The 11,326-nt window shown below is 38.0% G+C and overlaps 1 protein-coding gene across 1 annotated transcript; it reads right to left on the reverse strand.

Annotated features, from left to right (window-relative positions):
• On the reverse strand, positions 1-2,400 carry ciao2b (cytosolic iron-sulfur assembly component 2B). Its single transcript, XM_041789699.1, has 5 exons — positions 2,164-2,400; positions 1,114-1,193; positions 820-945; positions 652-697; positions 1-542 (listed from the first exon to the last, which is right to left on the reverse strand). The coding sequence occupies exons 1-5, from the start codon at positions 2,288-2,290 to the stop codon at positions 442-444; spliced, it is 480 nt and encodes a 159-aa protein (XP_041645633.1). The 5' UTR covers positions 2,291-2,400; the 3' UTR covers positions 1-441.
• Positions 2,401-11,326: the final 8,926 nt, after the last annotated feature.

Here is an 11,326-nt window from a genome sequence, read left to right on the forward strand (position 1 = left end):
TGATCTCTGCTCAATTTTATTAATCATATACATTTCAAACTATCAAAATTATAAACATTATAATCCAGGTAGGATTGTTGCTCAGAAAAAAATTGTTGCTTATCTTAAAAACAATGTTTAGTATAAATCTAGGAATTATACTAAATTAGTAAAAGGGCAGAATTTCTCAACCTTTATACATAAAAATTCACAGGCTGAAGTATCGACCTATTCTCCATAGTAAGTAACAGTTTCTATCAATCTTCCTTGGTGAAAACATGCAACATTTATTTGTGCATGCACATGTATTTTTCCCAGTAATACCTGATTGGTGACAGTACTGTCTCAGTGTTTCCTAGCTTTGGATATTCCCACCTGGATTCATTACAGGTCTGATAAAGAGCTTGACAGAGCTAAACTGATCAAAACGGGCAGCAGAGGGCGACAATGCTGAATGGCTGCTCAGCTGTTCCTGGTGGACAAGCACTGGTTGACTACTTCCAGCAGAGAGGAGTTCTCCAGAGCTGCTGCGACTCTCTCTTTGTCAGCCAGCTGTTTGTTCACTGCAGAAAGAACATAAAAATTATTGAAACAATTGTTGGATATTAAGTAATGCAGGAATCATGCTCTAATATCCCAACAGGTCTGTTGTGTCTGGTTGACATATTGTACCTGCTTCTTCAGAGGCGTGAGTTCCAGGAGTGATGTGGACATCAATCTGAGCAGAAACAGAATAAAAAACTGCATTTAGACTAAAAAGAAAAACAATCTGTAGAGAAAATACACATTAAGAGATGCAATTTATGTGCATTTATATTACCACCACACTCATGAACGTACTTTGAACCTGTCCGGCAGGGAGCGTAGCAGCTTGACTTTGATTGACAGACCGATGAGTGTTGCCATGCTGCAGTGAGGGATAGTGGGTGTGAATTCAACGCCCACAATGCTCTCTTCATCATTTACCTGAGACGAGACAGAAAAGACACAAAGAGACAATTTCACTACAGAGTTAATGCAACAACCCAGGAGAAACCCATTTTACTTCATTTAATCTGAGAACCTGTCCATTATAAAGAGACATTAATTCAACCAGATATGGGAATAAAGTTTCAGAAGCTGAAAGGAGGGTACCTTGACTCTGATTTGCTCCACGACATTGAGTTCCTCCAGAGACAGAGGATGTTCTGGGTCATTGATGGATCTGATCATATGTATTTTTTGTTAAAGATGTAACAATCAATGTACATTTACAGCCAGTTACCTAGAACTACGGGTAATAAAAGGCACCAGTGAATATATATACTTACCCTATCTACATATGTATTATACTTTTACAGAATACAGCAAAATGCGAAACAAACCTGACATTTTTATATTCAAGTAGTGTAGCTTAATGGAGCACATCAAACACAAAAGCTTTTTTCTTGCACAAGGTAAATACTGTGAACCGAAATAAACCTTTTTTGTTTGATTTTCCTCTAATAACTAACATGATATCCAATTTCTTAAGATGATTATTCATTTTCATCATTCAATAATTAACTGATTCGCTGTTTAAGAACTATTCTGGCAATCCCGGTGTATCAGTTCAGCGAGTGACCGTGTTAATTCGTGACTTTCTGCCTAATGCACTTGCAGTTGTCGTAGTTATAACGGATGTTGAAGACGCAAAAAGCCCAAACGGATGCCTCTTTTATCTGGGTCACTATAGCGTCATAATATGATGAAAAATAAAGCAAACCTTCCCATAAGATGTATCTCTGAAGAAAACTTAGCAAAGACGCAGTAGTTACCTGGAACATGTAGCTTTCAACAGCTGATGTAACTGTGTGAAAACAGACGAGTCACCAGTTAACACGGTCACCCAATTCAACAAAACGCCAGCCAAAATAGTAATTACTAAACAAGTTTGTGTGACCAGTTGAAAACAATGTCACTAGCTTAATTAAATAGGTTACCTCTACTGTAAAAATAACCTCCTAATGTTATTAAAATTGCTCGTATTCATGAATCTGTAACAGATGCGTTATCACAAACGTCATGTGCGAATAAAACAGACGGCTAAATATATATTAACAGCTGACAGGGTTTGAAATAAACACTGTTTGGGTCCAAAAGCGAGTACTCAGTTCTCTATCAGGCGTAAACCTGCCAAGATGAGTCTACACCACAACAGGATATCAAAAATTTCTCTGTCATCAATGGGATCATGGATGTCCTCATCCTCATCGGTTGCTGTCTGCAGCCTCTCCCCAGTCCGCTGGAAAATCACAGGGTTTGCGTTTTCCAATTGAGCGCCAACAGACATTTTAGCACAATAACTCAGACTACATTAATAAGGAAATCTCCTAGTACGAAGTGGTGGTACTGAAAGACGCACTGCGTAACACCAAAACTTTAACTTCACTTCCGGGTATAACGGAAAGCGAAGGGGACCAAAAAGGATAGTGATGCAACTTTTAAGGGGACAGCCGTACCAAATAATGTCTCCCTTCAAAGTCTCTCCAGCTATAGACGATATATAAAACAGTTCCGATACGATTCGATCAAGCCCCCCCCCCCCCCAAAAATGTAGCACTCGCTAAAGTGTATCCTGCAATGGGAACGTGTTTTGTCGTAGTGTTTGTGCAAAAGGAGAGCTTCTTACAGCTCATCACACCACATATATTGTCACAATAGGTTGTCACTCCACTCTTTTAACCTCTGTATTGACAAGCTATCTTTCCCTTGAGCTGATTTCTGTTTTTGTCTTTGTCTTTTTTGTCAGTGTATTTGTATTAAACAAATATACATCAATATAAGATCCCAGAGAAGTGCTGTATAAATGTGTTCACCCATTTAAGTCAAGTCAGACGACCATTTGTTAGAGACAAATTCAATGTGGAGATATGTATAGATCTGTTAGAGTTTTCATTAGTTATCATGTATTTATCTACAGGAAGTTTGTGTTTAGGGGTGAAATTTCCCTTTACTGCCTGGCTGTGACTCCTTGTTTGTCCTACAGATGGCAGAAGTTGCTCATTTTAGCCCTCAACACCAGGGAAAGTGTGTATAAATGCGATTTTAGTCAGTTTTACAACCATTTAACAGTTTAATTACACTCAAATGACATAAATTAGTTTGAATTTTTTTTTGTGTCATCACTGCTAAATTCATTCCCCTGTTGGAATTATATGATAAAACAGTGACAACATCATTGCTATCAAAATATTCTGAAGCCAATAACTTCTTGCCTCCAAAAAGGTTCTGAATCTAAAGTCAGCCTCACCAACTGACCTTTCTGACCCTGTCAGGAGAATCTGCAGCATCTCAGATGAGTCTTTTAGGTCTGACCTGTCTCAGTTACATGTCCTAAGTTTTATGGAAATGTAGCATGTCAGTTTACCTTTAAAGTGTCAAACTGTACCTCAAAATGTTTATGTGTATAAAATTATCATTTTGTATTTGAATGTTTTCAAATGAAAGTAAATACTCATTTGACATTTTATGTTTATTTTTACACGAATAACATTTTTAAATGCATAATACACTCTATGGAAACTTTTTTCTCTCTTTCTTTCTTTCTTTCTTTCTTTCTTTCTTTCTTTTAAACTATAAACAGGCAGGAAACCATACATGGTCACTTTATTTACCTTGATTTTCTCTATAATAATATAAAATATGTAGAAAAATGACAAAAGTGGCTATTATGAGGATTTAGACATATAATAATTGAAGACTTTCACCTTTTTTTATCCTGCTTTTCTTAAACAAGTAGTATTGACATTTACTTAAGGGTTAAAAAATAATAAACAAATTATTTGTGTAGGATGTGTAATAACATTTGTGTTACTTGCACTGTTAAGAGGTTTTTATTATTCAGCAAAGCCTGCAATGTGAATGCAAAATGGGAGCTCCATAACATGACATCGTATTTATATATCTAGAAGGAAAAAGAGCAAAAATACAGTAATTGTGTAGATATTCTTTAAACACTGCTTGCATTCTTAAAATTAACATGGTCGCTGCCATGACAAAGTCAACAGATTCACTTTTCTTGCCTTTACTTGGAGCTTTTGTTGTTTTCAGACCAAAACCATCTAGTTATCCCAGTAAAATTCAGCTGAACACCTCTAACATTAAAGCATGAAATGTTTACATTAAAGACAAAGATCTAAAGAGAAAAAAGGCTTGTTTTTCTGCATGGTATGCCCAACCACGAGCTGAATCATGAACGGCTCATTTCATTCCAAACACAACCTGCCGAGCTCATTTTGACCACAATTTTTAAGTCTGCTGTGGGCTGAACACTCAGAGGTAATACATTTTCACACACAGCTGTGTGAGTTGATGCCCAAATTCATGCTGGCCAGATTTAAAGATGACCTGTTTTTGTTCTTTCTGTGGGAATGTTTCAGATGTCAGAGAAATGCAAGGCATCAGTGTTGTGGCTTAAGCTGGTTTCTCCCTTTATTCTATCTACTTTACCTTTCTACTTTAGTTGTGTTTTATGAGAATGCAAAATGGGTGCATATCAATTCCCCTACTTTTTATATAGTATAATATCAGGATAGTTTTCTGCATGACTAAACTTTTGATTTCCCACCACAAATAATTTAGTTTCACCTTAATTTTAAAATTATAATTTCTTTTAACAAAACCCTTTTTAAGAGACCAGTAGAACAGACTGCACCCTTTTAAAGAAGCATAGAAGCAAACAAAACCATAAAGACTGATGATTGCTATAAGGCAGGGGTTTCAAACTCAAGGCCAAAAGTCCAAATCCGACCTGCAAGATCATATATTTTTTATTGTAACTGGCCCACCTTAACCTTGATGATTTAAGATATTATTCTTAAGTCATACAAATCTGGAAAAGTAGAGTATAAATAAGTAGGTATTAAGTTATGAATGTGAGAAGATAAATTACTTTGTGTTCTTATTTCTCATTTTCGATTTCGTATCACCAAATTACAACTTAAACTTATTATTTTGATTATTACTTTAAATTTTAACCTTTTAAATTTATAATTATGACTTTCTATTTCATATTTTGACCTTTTAGCATCACAATCTTATTTTAACCTTTAAATTCATGATTTTGAATTTTCTCTCAAATTTTGACCCTTAAAATGTATGAATTTGGCTTTCTATCTAATATTTTTGTCTAATAAATAATCATTTGACTTTTTACTTTTTGTGAAGTAATAAGTTTCACTTTTTGTCTCAGATTTTAATCCTTTAAACGTAACGTTTGGACTTTTTAAAATCTCATAATTATTTATCATCAGTGTTAATTTTTTTCTATAATTTTTTACTGGTGAAAATGAGGTTGACAGTTAAATGTTGACCCTGTTGGGCTCTCAGGTATAGTTTCAGAATCCTCTCTTGACTGAGTTTGACACCCCTGCTATGATGTTATTTTATAGCTGCTGCAGGGTAGGTGTCAGACAAGAACATTAAAGTAGACATGCCAGACACTTTTCATGCCAGACACTCTTTATTCCTTTAGTTTATTATAGTAAATATTCCAAATGTGTGCCTGGTTTCACAGTAAAAGAGGAGCCAGAGTTTGCACAAAAGGATTTTTGATTTTGAGAACTTGGCTTGAAAAGGACCAACGAATCAGCTGCAAAAACAGAAACAACACTCATACTGCAATGGGTGCCAATTAACACCAGGTGAAAGATAGCACACTTGTTTTAAAAGCCACTTTGTGAGATGTTTTGTTGGTTTCAGCATCTTTTAAATGTGAAACTTTTAAGTTTTCACTTGTAAAGAAAGTGGAAGTAAATGAATGATCTTGTTTTGAAAAAGAAAGGCTAAGATTTTCCCGAAAGCAGAAGAGACTGATTGTAAAAACAAACTGTCAGGCTACCAGACAGACGCATCCTTTAACTCAGCAGCCAACCAGTCAACCCCAGGACAGCTTCATGTGAGGTTTTTTTCTCTTTTATTTAAATGGAACAAAGACAATGATGAATGAACCTGCTGTCTGCTAAGAAATGAGAGGGGAACAAAGAGAGAAAGTACAGGTTAACAGTTTGAAAGGATTAAACTTCTGTGGCAGAGTGGGTCCAGACAGTGGCATGTAAAGGTGAAGGGGTAGACTACATTTCACAAAACCCTCCAATGGTTCATCAAACAGGAAAGCATCAAATTAATTCAACTCTACATTTGCATTTGGGTTTTGATTTCACTTAGTTTAATAGTTTACTTATCTGCTTTCAAAAGTCACAACCTTGTTTTATCAAATAAAGAGCTTTTTGATAAATCTCAGGCCGGACTTTTATCTCCTCATTCCACTGAAACCACCCTGTCTGGAGTGACAAATGAACATTTGGTTATTGATGACTCAGACCGCTCTCCTGCCCTCCCACTGCTCCATCAATACTGCAGATCAGAGCTTGTTATTACACCATCTCCAGAGCTGCACAAGGTTCAGCTTCAGCAAGGTTACACTGACAGGCCACTCGTTGTGAAATATCTGAGACCATCCTGACCTGAAAAATGATACAAATGAAGACGGTGTGACACCCACAGCAAATTGCACCCAAGTTTTCTTAACAATCACCCACCTGAAGAGATGCAAAGGATGAGTGTAGCAATAATTATCTCATGACTCTGCTGTTTATTCCTCTGAAACTTCTGTGAGGAAAGTTTCACGCTGTGTTGATTTTGGCACCCCTGTGGACAAGACTGTGCATCTTTCTCTTCTCAAACTCCTTTCATGCATCAATTTACACAACTCTTTTCCCGCTGTCTTCTTATGGTCACATTTATTTGTCTTTTCTGTGGGAAATGTCACTAAAACAGAATTTCAGGATCAGGTTTGCATGCTCAAACCCTCTTTGTCTGGCATGACCCATTGCCCAGGTTAACATGCTTTCATTATGCTTAATTATAAAGAAACAGTCATTCTTGGTCTTGTCTGATTTTTAGATGGTATAAAACAGTGGCTTTTGGACTCAGGACCCACCGCCACCTCCTTCATTGTGAGTAATAACCAAAATATATGAAGATTTTCAACTTCTTACATTTTTTTAAAGAAAATAGTGCAGTTTTAACCTGAACACTTCCTGAAGTTTTGGAATGAACTGCATATCTTAATGTTTTTTTTCACTTCCACCATCCAACTACATTTACTGCATGAAATGGGGTGTGCTGATACAGCTGGAAATATTCAGAAAATTCATCAAGAGTGAGAGGAAGAGGGTGATGACATTTATATCCTTCGACCAGAGCGTGACCATAGGGCCAGCTTTTCCCAAGTCAGATGCTTTGGTGGCTGCATTTTCAAATAAACTAAATATTTTTGGTCTCATTTACATATATGAGAATTAGTTTTTGCTTTGTCTTTCATGATTGCACTTTGTAGCCTTAAGTGTAAGATCAGGGCAACAGGGACAGCAAACTGTGGTGTCATTTTGCGATGTCAAGATCACTGATCTGGACTTTGCTGATGAATCTGTATCCTTTTGAAAACTGTAGATGTCTTTATGGGGCTCTAAAATCGTTTAGTGAGGAAGCTGAAGCATTGGGAATGCACAGCTCCTGGGCCAAAACAAGGATCAAAGCATCTGGGGATACCTTGGATACTGCCATCAGATCTGTGTCTGTGAATGGTGAGAGCATGGAAGAGCAGTCCACCTACCTTGGCAGTGTAATCCATCGATCTGCTGACTACGAGGCTGAGATCAACCACAGACTTGGACTCACAAATGAGGCAATGGGTTTGCTGAGTAGGACGGTATGGTGTTTCCCATATCTGAACATGTGGACAAAAATCGAAGCTTTCGGTCCTTGGTCATCCCAGTCTTACTATACTCTTGGGAGGCCTGGACGTTGACTGTTGGCCAGAGGTGCCAACTGGAGTCCTTTGTGGAAACTTCTCTTCCATATAAATATTAATAACCCATTTTTGGGTATCACTGGCAAGACCGTGAGTCAAATGGTGATGTGAGAGTGGGCAGCTCCGCTTCAACAGTGTGTTTATGTGTGTTGTGCCTCTGCAGGCTCATGAGCAGATGGGTCTCATGTTTACATATTAGATATGAACAGCATGTGAAACAATAAGCAAAATGTTCAAGAGAGAGCTCCCAGAGGAAAATTTGCTTCAACCAGCGTGGCAGTTAAAGCTGTCTAAACGGGGCTGTCGCAGCTTGAAACAAACCATCTGATGATGCTGCCTGTGATTCAGTTTTGTTTGGCAATGGAAATCCATCTCACAAAGTGCTTTTACACAGTAGGTCACACCTACCCATTCACACCACATTCATACACTGATGGAGAATCAGCCATCAGTATTTGCTTATCCCATACACATGCATCTATATACATGCTACCAATGAAGCAGTGGGAGCTAAGAGTTTTGACCACTGACATCAGGGGATGGGGATTGAACCAACAACCTTCTTATTGCAAATTAACAAATAAAGGTTTGAAATTATAGGACATGAAGTGTTTGGAAAATCCTGTTATTCATTTTGTTTGCAGCTCTGTAACCAAGGTGAAGCAGGCCAAACCATCTTGTAATTGTATTAATTCTTTCAAAACAGGCCATAATTTTTCCTTTTCCTGCTGTTTTATTTTGATGTACTATTGTCAGGATTCAGAAATGCTAAAAGACATTTGAGTGGGACTTTTAAGTGACTTGTGAAGTAATCAGTTTCAACAGGGTTGTTTTAATCTGAATAAGCGCATCTGTCTTGTTTTAGCCCAGAAATACAAAAGGACACAAGTGATATATTCATCCCAACAGCGTAAGCCATAGCATCCGTTTTTTGTTTTGAAGCTGTCAGCTCAGGTAGATTTCAACAAGACAGAACAATACCCTCAGCATCAAACACTGATGCTACATTACTCCTGTGTGTGCACATGACAGTGTGTATTAGTGCCTTTTATGTGTGTTGTGCCTCTGCAGGCTCATGAGCAGGTGGGTCTCATGATGAAAGTTACCATTAAGATAATTATAATGGGGCTGCTCTTGTGATGTGATTAAAAACAACAGGGATTCTACCCACGTTATAAATATTTCATAAATACTTTTTCAGACCCTCCGTGGTGTTTTCTCTGGAAAAAAATGATAAACTGGGGGGACTTTATGATCCTTGCAGCAGGAGTAGGAGCAGCATCTTTAAACATAGGATGAAAGTTACATCAACACAAGCCACAGAGTTTAAAATAATGCAGACATATTGTGGCTACAACATAATTATGCTCACTGATTATTTTGCAGAATCAAAAATAATAAGAAGGTCAGACAGAAAGGTGAGAAATTTGTACTTAAAATACAGTCTCCAAACCAAGCATAAAGCATTTTCAACAAAACCTTGGTTGATATCGTTTATATCTACATTTTCAACAAAAGACAAAAGTGGAAAAAGAAAAAGCAATAAGAATGATAAAAGGAGGCTAAACTACAGTATCAGCTAGCATATTCAATCAGTAGATTATAAACAGACAAGGGAAAAATGACAAAAGTCTGACAGGCAACAATTATGACTAATTGTTTTTTACTTCACCTACTGAAATACATCTGTTTATTCTGATTAATAATAATCTAAAATGTCAATGCAGTTAGATTCTCAGAATACATTTAAACGAGGGACGTTCTACGCATCAAAATGTTAAATAAAACAGAAAATTAAATTCAGACGAAGTGACCAGTCCAAATACTCAGACAACAGTCAAAATTGAGCTCATTTTTTTAAGGTTTCATAACTTGTACAGATTTTGATATTGATAGCCAAGATCGCTGCATCTGTAGGTAACAATTTCGGATTAGTTTGATGGGTGAAGCTAATATCAGCACCACCAGGCTTGTTAGCGTCCACATTACAGTCTCTGCAAAAAGTAGCCTTTTACTGGCAATGTTTAATCATTCAGTCTGCTATTTGTGCCACTAATGTCTTTTATAATAGTATAATGCAGTTCAGTGACACAGATGACCGAGTGGTTTGGTCATGCCCCATGTACGTGGGCAGCCGGGTTCAGTCTTGCCTGAGGCTCTGTTCCCCCCATGTCATTCCCCACTCTCTCATCCTAATTTCAGGCTCTATCCACGGTCCTATTTCACTCATGAATAAATCTTAAATTTATATGTATATATATATATATATATATATATATAAAGTGCGTACCTCAGCACTTGGCCCCATCAACCTTGGCCCTTATAACTCCAGCCTCCTGATGGCCGTTGCCCAGGCCAGCACCCAGCCCATGACCTGTCTCTCCAGGTGTCGTCCCAGCTGACCCCTCCACAATGCACAAGGCTGCTCCTGAGACCTGGTCCAACCCACTGACTTCCAGGCACCCAATAAGCAAGACCCTAACTTTGGTCTGCATAATCAGTTACTATGAGCACCACACTGCCTTACCCATCTCCCCATGCATGAGGTCAATTTGTGGATTATCTGAGCCAGATCCGTGACCTGGTCATTGACAAATGACACACCACAGTTCGCTGCCCAAGTTGCCTGTAGTTGTTACACTTTCATCACCTTTCCCTCCAGATTGGGGCAACAATCACCCTCATCCGGTCGGTAGGGATGATGCTAGTTCTCCATATGGACCAGATAAGCACCTGTGACTACAGGAGGGAGGTTTCACCACCTGCCTTGAGCATCTCAGCCTGGTGCTCTCCTCAGCTTGCTCACCACCTGTCATGTTTCCACGACAGTTGGTGGATCCCAGCTTACAGGTGGACCCACATGTAATGCATCTGTAGCTGCCTCTTGAAGTTTGCAACACGGAAGATTCTCCCTGATACAACTCCTCAAAGTAGCCAGACCATTTTTCCGTTAGATCTGCCTCCTCTGTCAGGATTATGCCGTCAGGTGTTTTTACTGCAGAGCAATACAGAGAGGAAGCAGATGCCTTGAGGGTCTGTATGGCCCTGTAAGCCAACCAGGCATTTCTTGTGCCCAAGTAGCCCTCCACTGAATTTGACCTGTGACCAGCATGTCACAGTTCAAATCCCACTAATGGATGCTACTCAAAAGAACCACTCAGCACTGGCAATTATCAGTAATCAGTAACTGGTATGTATATTCTCAACTTTCAGTACATCACCGACAGTAAGCTCTAAAAATGACTCATGGGGTTAGTAAAACAGACTTAATGTTAATTTACTATATTATTATTATTGTTATGTTAATGTTAATTAACATGTTTGTCAATGTTAAAAAACTTGTTATCTGTAGTTTTGTCAGTTTACAACTAATTTAAATGAGTATGTCAAAATGTAAGAGAACTGACTCAACTTAAAGGTGACATATTTTACCCTTTTAAGACAAGTTTATATCTGTCTCAGAGGTTCCCAAAAAATGCCTGTGAAGTCTGTTGCTGAAAAACACTCCAGTAT

Source organism: Cheilinus undulatus, linkage group 6, assembly GCF_018320785.1.
Source record: "Cheilinus undulatus linkage group 6, ASM1832078v1, whole genome shotgun sequence".
Classification (NCBI taxonomy): Eukaryota; Metazoa; Chordata; class Actinopteri; order Labriformes; family Labridae; genus Cheilinus; species Cheilinus undulatus.